Source organism: Microcebus murinus, chromosome 16 (genome assembly GCF_040939455.1).
Source record: "Microcebus murinus isolate Inina chromosome 16, M.murinus_Inina_mat1.0, whole genome shotgun sequence".
Classification (NCBI taxonomy): Eukaryota; Metazoa; Chordata; class Mammalia; order Primates; family Cheirogaleidae; genus Microcebus; species Microcebus murinus.
Window position 1 is genome coordinate 29,390,328 of NC_134119.1, and position 18,657 is coordinate 29,408,984.

The following is an 18,657-nucleotide window of genomic DNA, read 5'->3' on the forward strand; positions in this document are numbered from 1 at the left end:
AACATTAATTTGCTTTTAGAAGCTAATCTAAAGTTATTTGGAACTAAAATGTCTGAGTAGTCCAAGATAATAGAGGTGAAAATAATTTTGTTAAATTAAAAGTAAAGAGTGAGCAACTGTCTTGCATGGTACAAAAAGTGGCTTTGAAAGCCACTCCAAGAAAGACATTCCAAAAGTGTTTGGAGAGGTTGCAGCATTGTTGGGATTAAGGAGAAGTCTCCCAAGGTATTCTCTTAGAGTCCAAGGTATAAATTCTGTTACTCATGTGTTCATTCATTCTTACTCCATTCAACAAACATTTACTGAATGCCTTTTACTTGCCAAGGTCTATGTTAGGCATTAGGGATTGATAGAATAAAAAAATCCTTACCCTCAAATATTCATAGACTAACAGGGGGAGATGAATATCTAAATAAATAAGTGCAGTGAAGTTTTGTATGGACTGTGATAGAACTATCTATAGGGGAGAAAGGGGTCAGTTCTATAGGGCCTGGAGTGGAGGGATCTCTTGAAAGGCTTTATAAAAGAGGAGATGCTGGTGGGGCGTGGTGGCTCATGCCTGTAATTCTAGCACTCTGGGAGGCTGAGGCGGGCGGATTGCTCGAGATCAGGAGTTCAAAACCAGCCTGAGCAAGAGCGAGACCCCGTCTCACTATAAATAGAAAGCAATTGGCCAACTAATATATATAGAAAAAATTAGCCGGGCATGGTAGCGCATACCTGTAGTCCCAGCTACTTGAGAGGCTGAGGCAGAAGGATCGCTTGAGCCCAGGAGTTTGAGGTTGCTGTGAGCTAGGCTGACACCATGGCACTCACTCTAGGCTGGGCAACAAAGCAAGACTCTGTCTCAAAAAAAAAAAAAGAAAAAAGAAAAAAAGAGGAGATGCTTCAGTGGAGGCTTGAAAAGATGAGTTGGGTACTTGTAAGCAGCTAGGGAATTTCAGACAGAGTACAAGAAAAGGCATTGAGATAAGAACCAGGGGTACATTTGGGGAGTAGCCAGTAGTTCACTGTAGTTGGAAGATGATGTGTAAGGAGGGTTGAGGTAAGGCTGGAGAGTCGGGCAGGGTACCAGATTATGAAGCACCTTGTATTTCATGCCAAAGGATTTATTCTACTCTTGTAGGTATGCCCTAGAAGCCATTAAAGAATTTTAAGTCAGGAAGTAACATAATCAGATGTGTTATAGAAAAATAATCCTGACTATATACAGAAGATGAACTGGAAGAATGAGATGAGAAGCTGAAAGACTATTAGGAGATGAGTGGAATGGCCCAGGTAATAGGCGAAGTGGGACTGTGGTGTGCAGTGAAGACTTAGGAGCTGAATAGAGAGCTGAGAGGTTAGGATGTGGATGCAAATGTAACGAATAAGGAGTTGTCTCAGGGTTTGTTTTTTTTAAATTGATCTGGCCATACACTTCATTCAGAACAACAGCCCAAAACATACTATTTTGTAGTTAGGATTAATTGCCAGATTTAATCGACAGAGTATAAATTCTATGAGAATTGAAAAATGCTTACCAAACAACTTTCTAATATGTATTAAATTATGTGTACCATAAGATACATGTAATTCATTCTGCAGTGATTTTAAATGTTAGTGTTTTGAAATCATTAAGGGAAAATATTCAGAGTAGTTGAATGAATTAGAATTATGGAATATAGAAAATTAACTTTCAGCCGGGCGTGGTGGCTCACGCCTGTAATCCTAGCACTCTGGGAGGCCGAGGCGGGCGGATCGTTTGAGCTCAGGAGTTCGAAACCAACCTGAGCAAGAGCAAGACCCTGTCTCTACTAAAAATAGAAAGAAATTAATTGGCCAACTAAAAATATATAGAAAAAATTAGCCCGGCATGGTGGTGCATACCTGTAGTCCCAGCTACTTGGGAGGCTGAGGCAGAAGGATTTCTTTTTTTTTTTGAGACAGAGTCTCACTTTGTTGCCCAGGCTGGAGTGAGTGCCGTGGCATCAGCCTAGCTCACAGCAACCTCAATCTCCTGGACTCAAGCGATCCTCCTGCCTCAGCCTCCCGAGTAGCTGAGACTACAGGCATGCGCCACCATGCCCGGCTAATTTTTTTTTCTTTATATATTAGTTGGCCAATTAATTTTATTTCTATTTATAGTAGAGACGGGGTCTCGCTCTTGCTCAGGTTGGTTTCGAACTCCTGAGCTCAAACGATCCGCCCGCCTCGGCCTCCCAGAGAGCTAGGATTACAGGCATGAGCCACCGCGCCCGGCCCAGAAGGATTTCTTGAGCCCAGGAGTTTGAGGTTGCTGTGAGCTAGGCTGATGCCATGGCACTCTAGCCTAGGCAACAGAGTGAGACTCTGTCGAAAATAATCTACCCTCAAAGAAATATGAGAATTAATAGTTCAGTGTTCTTTTATTTTCCATACTTAGATTAATTATATGTACATTTAAAAAGCAAAAAAAAAAAATGATATTCTGTTTCAGCTGCTTGCCTTCCACACATTATGAACACTGTTTTTTTTTTTTCTTTTTTTTGAGACAGACATTGGCTTAGATGAACACTGTTTTATCTCAGTAATAAACATTTTATTTTTGATGGCTGTATAATATTCTATTGTGTTGTTGTACCACGATGTGCCAAAGGATTTAATTGGTCATTTCTTGATAAATAGTAACTGAGTTATTTGTAATTTTTTACTCTTTTGAAAACTGTGTTGGACATACAACTCAAAACAAAACTAAACTAAATGAGATCAAATACTGGAAGTTTTATATTGGGTGAAAGAGTATGACCATTTAGAAATTTAATAGACATTTCTCAAAAGGTTAAACCAATTTATATCCTTACTTTATTCCAACTTATGTGAGTACTCACTTTTCTTCACACATGCCAATACTAGTATTAATTGGTCCTTTAAATGTTACACAGTCTCGTAGGTAAAAAAGGTCTTGTCTTAATTTACGTTTTTTTTTTTGAGACAGAGTCTCGCTTGTTGCCCAGGCTATAGTGAGTGCCGTGGCGTCAGCCTAGCTCACAGCAACCTCAAACTCCTGGGCTCAAGTAATCCTTCTGCCTCAGCCTCCCGAGTAGCTGGGACTACAGGCATGTGCCACCATGCCCGGCTAATTTATATATATATATATATATATATATATATATATATATATATATATATATATATGAGTTGGCCAATTAATTTCTGTCTATTTATAGTAGAGACGGGGTCTCGCTCTTGCTCAGGCTGGTTTTGAACTCCTGACCTCGAGCAATCCGCCCGCCTCAGCCTCCCAGAGTGCTAGGATTACAGGCGTGAGCCACCGCGCCCGGCCTTAATTTACGTTTTTAAAAATTATTGAGATTGGCTGGGCACAGTGGCTCGCACCTGTAATCCTAGCACTCTGGGAGGCTGAGGCAGGAGGATCGCTCAAGGTCAGGAGATCAAAACTAACCTGAGCAAGAACGAGACCCCGTCTCTACTAAAAATAGAAAGAAATTAATTGGCCAACTAAAAATATATAGAAAAAATTAGCCGGGCATGGTGGCATATGCCTGTAGTCCCAGCTACTTGGGAGGCTGAGGCAGAAGGATTGCTTGAGCCCAGGAATTTGAGGTTGCTGTGAGCTGAGTTGATGCCATGGCACTCTAGCCCAGGCAACAGAGCAAGACTCTGTCTCAAAAAAAAAAAAATTATTGAGATTAATCCTCTTCTATAACTTTGTGAACTGCTTGTTCTTGTTCTTTGGCCATTTACTTTGCAAACATAAATTAAACTAGCCCTTTGCCCAATACATTTCCCTATTTGCCCTTTGAAGGTAATATTTATGAACAGAAGTTCTCATTGTAGAGCTATATATGGAATAGGTTTAAAAGAATGGACAGAATGTGTTCTGATCATAGATACATTTAGAAATCTTTTTTTAAAAATGTTGTTTTCAAGGGATTGGGAATAGAAAGGAAGAGAAACCAAAGTGGGAAGACTGCTTTAGGCCAGGAGTTCAAGGTCAGGCCGGGCAACATGGCAGGACCCCATCTCTACAAAAACTAAAAAATTAGCTGGGCATGGTGGCATGAGCCTATAGTCCCAGCTACACAGAAAGCTGAGGCAGGAGGATCACTTGAGCCCAGAAGTTCAATGTTGCAGTGAGGTATGATCTTGCCCCTATACTCCAGCCTGGGCAACAGAGCAAAATCCTGTCTTAAAACAAGAGGAAGAGGCCGGGCGCGGTGGCTCACGCCTGTAATCCTAGCACTTTGGGAGGCTGAGGCGGGCGGATTGCTCAAGGTCAGGAGTTCGAAACCAGCCTGAGCGAGACCCCGTCTCTACCAAAAATAGAAATAAATTAATTGACCAACTAAAATATATATACAAAAAAAAAAATTAGCTGGGCATGGTGGCGCATGCCTGTAGTCCCAGCTACCCGGGAGGCTGAGGCAGGAGGATTGCTTGAGCCCAGGAGTTTGAGGTTGCTGTGAGCTAGGCTGACGCCATGGCACTCACTCTAGCCTGGGCAACAAAGCGAGACTCTGTCTCAAAAAAAAAAAAAAAAAAAAAAAAAAGATAAAAACAAAAAAACAAGAGGAAGAGAATAAAAGAGTTTTGATGAATCATATTTTTACTGGATATACAACTCTACCTATGTCCTTGTTATTTGCTGCTCTTCTGTCATGATGTTATAATCCACTTTTGGAGTGCTACCACATACCAGATATGACTTTGTCTTAGGTGAACAACATAATAAAATAATAGACTTTTTCGATTCCCGATACATAAACTTTTCTTTAAGAAAGGAATTTAATCTTCTCAGACAGCCTAGTGGAAGTTATTCTGGGATGTATAATTGATTTGCTTACCCCTTCCAGGGTGTTCCTGAAAAGAAGGTACTTCCAATCACTGTCCCCAAGTCACCAGCCTTCGCATTGAAGAATAGAATCCGAATACCCACCAAAGGAGATGAGGTGAATTGCCTGGGGGCAGGGGGTTTCTTTTGCTTCTGCATATGGTATAAGCCTTACTATTTCTTAAACTTAATGGAGTTTAAAGGTAACCACTCTTTTCTGGAGTTGTCTTTAAGCATGAATATGAACATTTGATCATCTTTTCTTTGCTCCTCCAAGAACAAAGTAGTTGGTAAGGGTATGAATCTTCTGGCTCTCAGTGAGAACTAGTTACAATTCATGGAAACAGTGAGGAAAAGTTAGGCATTGGAGGATTATCTGTTTCTGTAGCACTGAAAATTACCTTTGTAACATGGACCAAAAGTTGCCGAGCTGGGACCAGGTACAATGGCTCACACTTGTAATCCTAGCACTCCAGGAGGCCAAGGCAGAAGGATTGCTTGAGGCCAGGAGTTGGAGAACATACTGATCAAGAGCGAGACCCTGGCTTTACGAAAAAATTAGCTGGGAATGGTGACATGCTCCTGTAGTCCCAACTACTTGGGAGGCTGAGGCAGGAGAATCACTTGAGCCCAGGGGTTTGAGTTAGTGAGCTATGATGATGCCATTGCACTCTGGCTGGGGCGACAGAGTGAGACTCTGTTTCAAAAAAAGAAAAACAAGTTGCCAAACTCTGTACTTTATTTTGCCTTAGTTGTTGTTGCTATTCAGTGAGGAACTTTTAAAATTCATACAAAGCAGTTACATCCACCTTCTCCTATCTCCATTAACCCAGGAATTGCTACGGTGGACTGTGTGGTTAATGGTTCATGAAATTAAAATACTTAAACTGGCATTGATCATGCTAGTTTCTTATTACATCTCCCATTTTATCTATAAATATCCAGAGTTAGGGTAATTTTATAGCGGATCTCAGGCATACACCTTTTTATAGGTTCATTTGAAACTAAAATACACAGTAATCTTGTGTTACCAGCTTGAACTCAAACAACTTACTTGGTCCTATTCTTGGTTTGGCAACTATTAAGTCCTAGTCACATGTTTTAGTGGAGTCTGGAGGCAACATGAAAGAAGAGGCTAAGGTATATGCTTGATTGAGACCTATCTTCTGATCTTCATTTTATTCATACTACAAGGTGTCCCAACAGCTGACATACACAGGGAAAATGGGAAATTGTAGCTAAATGTACTTTTATTTACAAAATGTTCATTACAAAATTTTTGCAAAGTACAGGACACCCTGTACTTGATCTCATTTAGTTTTTACAACATTCTTGTGAAAAACTTCAGATCTTTTATTTTTAATTTTTTTTTTGAGATAGAGTCTCACTCTGCTGCTTGGGCTAGAGTGCCATGGCGTCAGCAACCTCAAACTCCTTGGCTCAAAGTGATCCTCCTGCCTCAGCCACCTGAGTAGCTGGGACCACAGGCATGTGCTACCACGCCCGACTTTTTTTGTCTATTTTTCATAGAGAGGGGATCTCACTCTTGTTCCAGCTAGTCTCAAACTCCTGAGCTCAAGCTATCCTCCTGCCTCAGCCTTCCAGAGGCTGAGGATTACAGGTGTGAGCCACTGCACCCAACTTGTTCTTTCTCTTTGGCCGACTTGTTTAATTCAAAGGTGTTATTTTCTGCTCTGTGATTCTTTTTTCTGCCTGATCTAGCTTATTCTTAAGGCTTGCCAGTGCATTTTGTATTTCCTTGAAGGGATTTTTCATTTCCAGAAGCTCTGCTTGAATTTTTTTTTAATAATTTGATTTCTTTTACTTTTTTAATTAAAAATAAATAAATAAAAATATTTTAAAAAATGAATTAGAAAATAATAACAAAAAATTAAAAAGTACAGCACCTGGTATTTCTAGGCAGAATAATTCGATTTCTTTAGTGAATTTTCCATTCATTTCCTTGTTTTTGTGGTTTCTTTGTGTTGGGTTTCTATTATCTCTTATATTTCATTGAGCTTCTGTACAATCCATATTTGAAATTATTTATCAGTTGTTTCAGTATTCTTGTTTTGGTTGGTTTCCATTACTACAGAGTTACTGTTTTCTTTTGGGAGTGTCCTTTCATTCTGCTTTTTCATGTATCCAGAGATCTTTTGCTGATTTCTTTTCATCTAGAGCAGCTTTTGCTTCTTACTTTTGGATTTCTTTTGATTGGAGTGAGAAGTCTTGTTTCTACACTGTATTTTTTTTACTTAGGAAGAGGATGAACCAGTAGTAATAAAAGCTCAACCTGTACCACATTATGGGGTGCCTTTTAAGCCCCAAAATGTAGAGGGAAGAACTGTGGAGATGTGTCCTTTCTCCTTTGATTCACGAGACAAAGAACGTCAGTTACAGAAGGAGAAGAAAATAAAAGAACTGCAGAAAGGGGAGGTAGGTGTTTCTATCTCTGCATGTTACATAATACTGTTCTTTGATCCCTCAAAGATAATCTTTTCTGTAGCACTTTTTTTGAGACAAGAGTCTCACTCTGTTGCCGGGGCTAGAGTGCCATGACATCAGCCTAGCTCGCGGCAACTTCAAACTCCTGGGCTCAAGCAATCCTCCTGTTTTAGCCTCCCAAGTAGCTGGGACTATAGGCATGCACCACCATGCTCGGCTAATTTTTTTCTATATATTTTTAGTTGGCCAATTAATTTCTTTTTATTTTTAGTAGAGATGGGGTTTTGCTCAAGCTGGTTTTGAACTCCTGACCTTGAGCGATCCACCCGCCTTGGCCTCTCAGAGTGCTAGGATTACAGGTGTGAGCCACTGTACCTGGCCTCTGTAGCACTTTTTTTTTTTTTTTTTTTTTTTTTTTTGAGACAGAGTCTCGCTTTGTTGCCCAGGCTAGAGTGAGTGCCGTGGCGTCAGCCTAGCTCACAGCAACCTCAAACTCCTGGGCTCGAGTGATCCTTCTGCCTCAGCCTCCCAAGTAGCTGGGACTACAGGCATGCGCCACCATGCCCGGCTAATTTTTTATATATATATCAGTTGGCCAATTAATTTCTTTCTATTTATAGTAGAGACGGGGTCTCACTCAGGCTGGTTTTGAACTCCTGACCTTGAGCAATCCGCCCGCCTCGGCCTCCCAAGAGCTAGGATTACAGGCGTGAGCCACAGCGCCCGGCCTCTGTAGCACTTTTTTTTTTTTTTTTTTTTTTTGAGACAGAGTCTCGCTTTGTTGTCCAGGCTAGAGTGAGTGCCATGGCGTCAGCCTAGCTCACAGCAACCTCAAACTCCTGGGCTCGAGTGATCCTTCTGCCTCAGCCTCCCGAGTAGCTGGGATTACAGGCATGCGCCACTATGCCCGGCTAATTTTATATATATATATCAGTTGGCCAATTAATTTCTTTCTATTTATAGTAGAGACGGGGTCTCGCTCTTGCTCAGGCTGGTTTTGAACTCCTGACCTTGAGCAATCCGCCCGCCTCGGCCTCCCAAGAGCTAGGATTACAGGCGTGAGCCACAGCGCCCGGCCTCTGTAGCACTTTTAACTGTAAAATTACTAACTTCCTTTGATCCCTCTAAGAATCCTATAAAATATATATGGGGCAAGCAATTTAATCCTTCTGGCCAAGGAGGTTAAGTGACTTCCCTCTGATTACATTGCAGTTACTTGCAAGGAAGGGAGGACAACCTAGATTTCCTTTTGAGCCCATTGGTCTTTTCTGCTAGACCATGCTGCTTTGAATACTGGTTGGGCTTCCCTATTTTTCAGATTCATCCAGATATTCTGGATCATCTGTTGTTTTCTGGCTAGAGGTGTCTTTATCTTAAATCTCATGTTTTTTTTTCCATTAGGTGCCCAAGTTCAAGGCACTTCCCTTGCCTCATTTTGATACCATTAACCTGCCAGAGAAGAAGGTAAAGAATGTGACCCAGAGTGAGCCTTTCTGCTTGGAGACTGACAAAAGAGGTGCTCTGAAGGCGCAGATTTGGAAGCACCAGGTAGGGGTTGGGGAGAGCAGCCAAAATGTTAATTGCTTGATTGGTTAGTTAGGCAGATCCACTACACTGAAATCATCTTGGATAACATTCTGGATTATTTCAGGGGCTTTCACTATCAATCAGGAGTTAGTACGTTATTTCTGTAAAGGGCCAATAGTAAATAATTTAGGTTTTATAGGTTACATATGGTCTCTGTCGTGTGTGTGTGTGTGTGTGTGTGTGTGTGTGTGTGTGTGTGTGTGTGTGTGTGTGTTTAACCCTTTGAAAATGTAAAAACCATTCTTCATTCAAGGGCTGTGCGAAACCAAGTTGCAAGCTTGATTTGGCCTTTAGGCCAAAGTTTGTTCACCCCTGCTCTTAGTGATCACCTGGGGAATGTGAGAACTGATGGGCTTTTTTTTGAGTCAGGAGTCTCATGTATTCTATGTATTAGACTTGTTCATTTAGTATTTACTCCTTTCTGTTGGTGCTTTGGTAAGAAACAGTATGGGAGAATAGATCTCAATGTGATATGCTATTTTTTCAGTATGGTGTGCTATTTGCTCTTTATAGATGACAGGTGATTAAAAACAAGTAATTGGTTATTATCTGATTTCATTGGGATCTGATTCTGCCCAGCTGGAAAAATATTGCCTTGAATTTTTAAGGTTTTTGGAATTTTTGTGTCATCACTTACCCTGGACTTTTGTGCAAAAGGAGCTCTGGGCTAATCTTTCTTTGTAGGAATCACCCCTCATGAAGCCCAAGAGATGTGATTGCTTGCATGACTGAATGTAGGTCCCCCGTTGGTGATGTTCTGTGGGAAACCTCCGCACTATTGCTTTGGAAGCAGTAGTGAATCTCCCCTACTCAAGGACCAACACACAGAATGTCTGTGTGGGGCATTTTCTGTAATAAAAATTTTTTTTAAGTTTTTCACATAATATACAAAAGTAGAACAAATAATATAATGAACTTCCATGAACCCATTATCTAGTTCTATAATGATCAAAACATGGAAAATCTTATTTCATCCATACGTCTACCTATTTACCCCTATACTGGATACTTCTACCTACACAAGATTGATTACTTTGAAGTAAATCTTAGATAGCATCTCTTTTCATCTAAAAATACTTCAGTATGTATATTTGAAATATAACCACTTAAAAAAAAAAACCCACAATAATACTATGCTTAAAAAGGTTGACAATAACCCGTTTTTGCTTTTTTTTGGAGACAGAGTCTTACTCTGTTGCCCGGGCTAGAGTGCCGTGGCGTCAGCCTAGCTCACAGCAACCTCAAACAACTGGGCTTAAGCAATCCTTCTGCCTCAGCCTCCCGAGTAGCTGGAACTACAGGCAGGCAGGCGCCACCATGCCTGGCTAATTTTTTCTATATATTTTTAGTTGACCAATTAATGTCTTTCTATTTTATTTTTTAGTAGAAACGGAGTCTCGCTCTTGCTCAGGCTGGTTTCGAACTCCTGACCTTGAACGATTCGTCCGCCTCGGCCTCCCAGGGTGCTAGGGTTACAGGCGTGAGGCACTGCGCCCGGCCAACAATAACCCTTTAATAGTGGCAAATAGTCAGCATTCAAATATCCCCAGGTTTTTCTTAATTTTTTTAAAGAGTTGAATTGTTCAAATCAATATCCAAATAAGGTCTACATTGTGCATTTGTTTCATAAATCATTAAATCTCATTTGATTTATAGGCTCCTCTCTTTGCATTTTATTTGTTGAATAAAGTGGATTGTTTGTCCTATAGATTTTCTACAATCTAAATTTTGCTGATTGTATTCCCTGGTGTTTTTTTTTTGTTGTTGTTGTTCTAAGGACACAGTGTGACCTCGTGCCCTATCCCTGGTGTTGTTTAACATGTTCTTCTATCACCTGTATTTCCTATAAATGAGTAGTTAGATCTAAAGGCTTGATTGACTTCTGGTTAGATATTTTTGGGGATGGCAAGGAAAATACTTTAGGTAAAATTGTATAGTTCCTGATGAGTTACATCCGGAGACATATAATGTCTATTCATTTATTTTTGTGATATTAAGATAAGCCGGCTGGGCGCGGTGGCTCACGCCTGTAATCCTAGCACTCTGGGAGGCCGAGGCGGGCGGATTGCTCGAGGTCAGGAGTTCGAAACCAGCCTGAGCAAGAACAAGACCCCGTCTCTACTATAAATAGAAAGAAATTAATTGGCTAACTAATATATATAGAAAAAATTAGCCGGGCATGGTGGCACATGTCTGTAGTCACAGCTACTAGGGAGGCTGAGGCAGGAGGATCTCTTGAGCCCAGGAGTTTGAGGTTGCTGTGAGCTAGGCTGATGCCACGGCACTCACTCTAGCCTGGGCAACACAGTGAGACTCTGTCTCTAAAGTTTGTGTGAGGGGTTTTTAACTAGGGTTTATATTAAATAATTTGCTATCTTTATTGATGAAGCCATTGAGAATGATTAGAACTTAAATTATTGTGGTGGTAGTTATGTGGAAAGTTGTGTGGTAACTTATCTGACAGACCTTCTGTCTTATAGCTGGAGGAAGAACTGAAACAGCAGAAAGAAGCAGCTTGCTTCAAGGCTCGTCCAAACACCGTCATCTCCCAGGAGCCCTTTGTTCCCAAGAAAGAGAAAAAATCAGTTACTGGTATATTATATGTACTCTTAGGGGACTGGGGCAGAATTGTCAGATTTCCAGGGGTGTGCTGGGATTCAGTGTGTTGGTACAATGCTGTGTCAGCCAGAAGCATTTGACTTTAGAGGATGGTAGCTTTTCTTTCCCTAGACTCAGTCTTTTGAATTTGTTGAACTTAGCAGTTATACTGAGTTGCAGAATTTGTTAAGGCCAGATTCATTTAACATGAACCTTGGCAGAAGCAGGTGGTATTTCAACAACAGTTATAGGCTTTCCCCACCTAAAGAGTAGCAAGTAAATGAGGAAAGGGAGAGCCAGGATGTCTTTCTGAAGTTCACTGTGAAGCAAGCCTTAGATATAAAACATGATTCGTTCAGCAGTGGGCAATGTGTTAAAAAACTGGGATTCTTCTCCTGTATCTGTCTCAAAATCATTCTAGTTTGTTTTTTTTTTTTTTTTTGAGACAGAGTCTCACTTTGTTGTCCAGGCTAGAGTGAGTGCCGTGGCGTCAGCCTAGCTCACAGCAACCTCAAACTCCTGGGCTTGAGTGATCCTTCTGCCTCAGCCTCCCGAGTAGCTGGGACTACAGGCATGCGCCACCATGCCCGGCTAATTTTTTATATATATATATCAGTTGGCCAATTAATTTCTTTCTATTTATAGTAGAGACGGGGTCTCGCTCTTGCTCAGGCTGGTTTTGAACTCCTGACCTTGAGCAATCCACCCGCCTCGGCCTCCCAAGAGCTAGGATTACAGACGTGAGCCACAGCGCCCGGCCAAAATCATTCTAGTTTTGAGCAAGCTACTTCACTTCTGTGGGTCTTATTTTTTTCCCAATTGCTCTAGATGTTTTCTAGGGGCCCTTCCAACTCTTAAAATTCTGAGACTTTTTGTATGTGTTTTTAGTTTTTTTGAGACCAAGTCTCACTCTTTTGCCTGGGTTAGAGTGCCGTGGCGTCAGCCTAGCTCACAGCAACCTCAAACTCCTGGGCTTGAGTGATCCTTCTGCCTCAGCCTCCCGAGTAGCTGGGACTACAGGCATGCACCACCATGTCCAGCTAATTTTTTCTATATATTTCGAGTTGGCCAATTAATTTCTTTCTATTTTTTCAGTAGAGATGGGTCTCGCTCTTGCTCAGGCTGGTTTTGAACTCCTGACCTTGAGCGATCCACCCGCCTCAGCCTCCCAGAGTGCTAGGATTACAGGTGTGATCCACTGCACCCAGCATGTATGTGTTTTATTCCACCTTTCTCCCATTGGGGCATCCTTAGAGCTTGACCCTTTTGTTACTATGCATGTCTGTGCCATTTGCTCAATTCAGGGGGGCTAGCTTTATACAAGTCCTGCTTGTGTACCAATATACTCTCTGTTTCTGTACTCAGAGGGCCTTTCTGGTTCTCTAGTTCAGGAACCTTTTCAGTTGGCCACTGAGAGAAGAGCCAAGGAGCGGCAGGAGCTGGAGAAAAGAATGGCTGAGATTGAAGCCCAGAAAGCCCAGCAGTTGGAGGAGGCCAGGCAACAGGAGGAAGAGCAGAAGAAGGAGGAGTTAGCCAGGCTACGGAAAGAACTGGTAACTGGGCAACTTGAACATTGATTAACCCAAAGTTGTCTTTGTTTTGTTTTATCTGTACCTTGCCTTGTTCTAGACAGGATCTAATGTGGTCTACAAGGCTATATCAAAGACAAGGGAGAAATCACACAAACTAGGGTGAGAATGAAGTTGAGTTGTGAATAAGGCTAAAGATGTGTAAATTATGACCTAAGTATGAGCCATAATTTTGGCCTGTTTTAGGAACCAACCTGTTGGTTACAAAACTTACAATGTTTGTGAGACATAAAACAAGTCAGTTGTTCAAAAAATATGTTTATTCTTTATTGAATGTAGACCAGGGGTCTTCATAAGGAGGACATGTGGTATAACTGAACACAGTGATGCATTTCCTAGGACTCTTTTTTATTTGTGTATTTTATTTAACTTATTTTTATGATTTCCTACTGGGCTTAAAAAGAACTAATAAGTTCTACAATTAGACAAGACTACCTAGGAAAGGACATGGGAATTACATGGCAACTGTATTTTTGTCTTCCTCTTAATGCTTGGCCCACATTCTTTGGCGTTACAATGCATATCAGTCCAGGTAATCATCCATGCTACCAATACTATAATGCTTTAGATATTAGTTATTCAAAAAGAAATCTTAATTCATATTAAAGACCACTTTGTTGGGAGGGCAGCAGGTTGCGTTACCTGCATTAATGAGGAAGAAGATAGTTTTAGATGGAATTTCATATGATTTAAGAAAAGGATGAACATAGAAATATAAGGAGGGGAGATGGGGAGATATTGGTCAAAGGATACATAATTACAGTTAGATAGGAGGAATAAGTTTCAAGAGATCTATCATACAGCAAGGTGACTATAGTTGTTGAAGATATATTCTTGAAAAATGTAAAGAGAGTGGATATTATGTGCCTTACTACAAAACTGACAACTATGTGAGGTAATGCCTTTGTTAATTAGCTATATTTAACCATTCCACAATGTATATGTAGTTCAAAACATCAGGTGGTACACAATAAAAACATAACAATGTAAAGGATAAAATAATATAAAAAAAATATATTAAAGAAAAGAAAAAAAATAAATAAAAACATAACAATGTTACCTGTCAATTGAAAACAAAAGAATATATAAGTTGTTGAGGTTTTGTCTAAAAGTGCTAGGCTAGCTGCTTAAACACCTATTGGCTTAGATGGCTGTTCCCACAGGAAGGCTCTATAAACTGTTCAAGAGACTAACCTCTTGGCAAAATCCAAACTACTACTTGGCTGATTGAATGAGAAAGCAGCACAATCCCTTCTCCAGATAACACTCATCAAACAGCCTTTTTTCTGGCCTCAACCTTGACTTTTCTTCAACACTTGGTACCTGCCTTTCATGTTTGTCCCCATTATAGAACTGTTTCTTACAGCAATTCTCAATGTAGGCCAATAGCAACATTCTAAAGCACAATTCAGTCAATGCTGGCTAGCTCTCTACTAATCTGGCTTGATTTGATATTGATTTCAAACCATCCCAAAGGATGTATGAGACCAGGCTTTCTCTAGCAACCCTTCCTTGTTGGATCCCCCTACCTCTATTTTTTTTGTTCATGCTTCTTTTTTTTTTTTTTTTTTGAGACAGAGTCTCACTTTGTTGCCCAGGCTAGAGTGAGTGCCGTGGCGTCAGCCTGGCTCACAGCAACCTCAATCTCCGGGGCTCAGCGATCCTACTGCCTCAGCCTCCCGAGTAGCTGGGACTATAGGCATGCGCCACCATGCCCGGCTAATTTTTTGTATATATATTTTTAGTTGGTCAATTAATTTATTTCTATTTTTGGTAGAGACGGGGTCTCGCTCAGGCTGGTTTCGAACTCCTGACCTTGAGCAATCCGCCCGCCTCGGCCTCCCAAAGTGCTAGGATTACAGGCGTGAGCCACCGCGCCCAGCCTCTTTTTTTTTTTTGAGACAGAGTCTCACTCTTGTTGTCCCGGCTAGAGTGCTGTGGCATCAGCCTAGCTCACAGCAACCTCAAACTTCTGGGCTCAAGCGATCCTCCTGCCTCAGCCTCCTGAGTAGCTGGGACTACAGGCATGCGCTACCATGCCCGGCTAATTTTTTTCTATATATTTTTAGTTGTCCAATTAATTTCTTTCTATTTTTAGTAGAGACAGGGTCTCGCTCTTGCTCAGGCTGGTCTCAAACTCCTGAGCTCAAACAATCCGCTCACCTTGGTCTCCCAGAGTACTAGGATTACAGGCGTGAGCCACTGCGGCTCCCAGCCTTGTTCATGCTTTTGGTGAATATTAAGAGTCAGTTATTATTGCAACATCAAATGGCAAGAAAAGGTAAAAAGTTAAGTAAAACAAAGAGTAAGTTTAAGATTATATTCTAGGAAATTCTTAACTCTTAAATCTTCTTTACTACAATTAAGTACAGGCCTATTGTATTCTAGTAAATCATACTGGAAATAGGTATGATATTTTTTAGTGATAGCTGAGGGACCAAATAAAAACCTGAATGGAAACCTATTTGGGCTCTAAAGTCATGCATTTTTCCACTACACCGTGTTGCTTCCCTTCACCTCCCCCCACCTTTAAGTTAGTGACTGGGATCTATAAAACTATACAAACATTTTCTCAAAAAGAAAAAATAAACCATAAGCATAGTTCTCTAACATCCCTCTCAGTGGTAACTTTATTTTCCTTACCCCACAGGTGCATAAGGCAAATCCAGTACGGAAGTACCAGGGTGTGGAGGTAAAGTCAAGTGACCAGCCTCTGACTGTGCCTGTATCTCCCAAGTTCTCCACTCGATTCCACTGCTAATCCTAGCTGTGAGCTGCAGACAGCACCTGGCAACAGGACTTGCTCTTACATCAAACCAGGAGCCATCTTTGTCACCAGGCATGGAGAAAACCCATTTCTCCAGACTTTCACCTATCTGTGCCCAAGAAAGCATACTTGACAACCATGGACTCCAATGTTATTGCGAATTATTTTCTTACATTATTGAGGCTAATCATGAGACTCAACTCATGTATGTCTCGATTAGACACCGCGTACTTATTTCCTTTTAAGCTATCAGTTGGCATTTAATATGGGTCTTAACTCTGACTAGAATTTAAAGTCTCGATGTCAACACAGTGTAATCTTGTTTCCCTTATCCCCCTCCCTTTTGTAAATTTTTATTAGAAAATAAAGATAGTTAAATCCTGAGATAGGGATTAAGTCATGGTTTAAATGAGGAACAATCAATATATCAGATTCTTTCCTCTTCTCTGTACACAGTGAATTTATAGTTAAGGAGCCCTTTGCTATGAGGGTAGAAAACCTCTTTGACTACACCAGTGAGGAAGAAGACTATGGACTCATGGGGACCCTCACAGCAGCCATTTGCCAAGCTTTGGGCGGAGCTGTTGTTAAGGCATATTCTTCCCTTTTTGGTATTGATGATGATAATAGGGAACAGTGCAGGGTACATTTTAAGACCTAGCCTAGAATAAATATGTTTTGTCTTCCCCTCTCTGATTTTATTTATGATATATTTAAATTTGCCAAGCCCTTTTGGAGCTCACATCTTTTGGGGGAAATGGGTAGTTTGAAAGGTAGGTCTAGGAACTTTGAAAAGCACAGGCTCTTTCCTTAAAGAAAAGTGCTATGTAACTTTTGTCTATCTTATGTCAAAATATCCTTCCATATTTTAATTTGTCAGTAATCACCTAATCATATATGGTATGCCTTTCCACAGACCGTGTCTTCCCTAAATGAGCTTTTTTGTCATCTGGTAAATTATTCTTTGTAAGACTCAGTTCAAGGAAAATCTGTTGTAGAAATCTTTCTTTGACCATCTGACCTCTTTCAGTAAGAATGGTCCCTTCCTTCTTTGTGTCTCCCAAATACTTTTTGTATATATCTAGTAAAGCAATTATACCATATCTTAGTTACTTGAACTTATTTATAAATTAATAAGAGTTGCAGGTCTATAAGTTCCTGAAGGTAAGAATTATAGTCATTTCTGTGTTTCTGGTGACTGGCAAAGAATTGGCTTAGGTCCATGTTAAATAATATATTTCCTTTTAGACTTCACATTATTTTTGAATATCTGCTCTATCAGTCATCTACCTACTCCTGTGCCAGGAGTTACAAAAGCATCCATGTTCTGCCCAGGCCAGTCCCAGGTATTATATATTACATATATATATTGTGTAATTGCTTGGTTGTATTTTGGTTGCTGCTTTATCCTTTATTGGTTCTTTTTCTGTAGTTTTCTCCCTGGAAAGTGGAGCCAGAGTGGTGGGCAGACTGCAGTTGCAGTCGCTCCAACATTCAACAGAGATGAGACCTGGACACAAATAATTGTAACATAAGATGGGATGTGATTTAGTAACATGAGACTGAGTGCTGTGGGAGCTTAGGGATTTTTGTTGGAAGTGAGATTGCAGTTTGTAAAGACTTTTTTTCTTCTTTTTTTAAAGCAAAAGTTGCAACAGTAGTACTACCTTTTGGAAACTGTTAAAACAATACAGACTGTATAAAATGAAACATGAACTTCTTCCTTTACTCCCATTTCCTGGGAGTAATTATGGGTCACAATTGAATATTCTTACAGGATATTTTCTTTGAGCATACACATTTATAGAGCATTTTTTTCTCTTTTTTAAAAAATAAGATTGTAGCATTCTGCATTTTCAAAAATTTCAATTTGTTCTTTGAAAGGTTATACATTCATATGGTTCAAAATTCAAAAGATACAAAGGTAAAGCCTTCTTCCCACCCTTTTCTCCCAACTGCTCAGTTCCCCTCCCCAGAGATAGTGCTGCCAGTTTCTTGTGTTCCCTTGCGGAGATGTTTTCTGCGTATACATATTCCTACCTCCTCTCCTCATTTGTTTTAACACGAATGGTATCATATTCTATACTTTGTCCCTGGAAAGTGGAGCCAGAGTTCTTGTTCTTTTCATGTGTTGGGCATTTGAATGATGCAGTTTAGGTGCTACTGGGGCATGTACTGGCTTCCTTCCTGACCAAAGTATGAAACCTTTTATGAGAATCTAGTGACACGGAGGCAGACCTCTGCAAGATGTCCTGAGCTCATGACCAGAGGTCCTAAGGACTCAAGAGCAGATTGGCAACACCTGGCCCTTATCTCCTCCTGGCTTAGTTGAGCTTTGGAGGCTTGCTTATTGGCTGGAGTTATCTGGTTGAACCTGGTGTATCTGTTGGATCAATCTTGATATTGCTTCCTTTTTAGTTCTCTTGAAGAAGGCCATCTCCCTGAATCTTGTCTGCTGGGAAAGTTCCTCATTGCTGAGAGTAGCAGTTAAAAAAGCTGTTAGCCACGTGGCTGGGCTCCTATTTCTGCACAGGCAGGCTGAGTTACAGCTTGGTGGTGTGGATCCAGGTAGGAATTGGTCAACATTCTGAATCCTGAGCTGCTATCTGCCTTGCAGCCTGCTGGGATGCTCAGTTTAGACCACATATAAAGTTTCCTGGATACAGGACAAACCCCAGGCCTATGGACAGAACAGGAAGGTTAAAGTGTGTGGTACTTTAAACAGTGACGAAGGCGTAACCAGGGAGCCAACGTGTTTGCTCCAAGGCCAAGAATTCCAGGACAATTTGTTATCCAGCTGAAGCCAGTGTAGTTGCTACAAAAAAGCCTGAGGACTAAAACATTTGTTTTCCTTGTTT

General features: G+C 40.7%; 1 protein-coding gene across 5 annotated transcripts in view; it reads left to right on the top strand.

Moving 5' to 3' along the window:
* Nucleotides 1-16,183, top strand: part of TPX2 (TPX2 microtubule nucleation factor) — a 56,812-nt gene extending 40,629 nt beyond the window's left edge. For 4 of the 5 annotated variants that reach the window (XM_076011010.1, XM_076011012.1, XM_076011011.1 and 1 more), the window contains 6 exons: nt 4,836-4,931; nt 7,073-7,249; nt 8,660-8,806; nt 11,326-11,437; nt 12,809-12,996; nt 15,683-16,183. In XM_076011010.1, coding sequence (XP_075867125.1) covers nt 4,836-4,931; nt 7,073-7,249; nt 8,660-8,806; nt 11,326-11,437; nt 12,809-12,996; nt 15,683-15,793 — 831 coding nt within the window. In that variant the 3' untranslated portion in view covers nt 15,794-16,183. The remainder of the gene's footprint in view (nt 1-4,835; nt 4,932-7,072; nt 7,250-8,659; nt 8,807-11,325; nt 11,438-12,808; nt 12,997-15,682) is intronic. The other variant, XM_076011014.1, reaches the window with a different exon arrangement.
* The last annotated feature ends 2,474 nt before the right edge of the window (nt 16,184-18,657 follow it).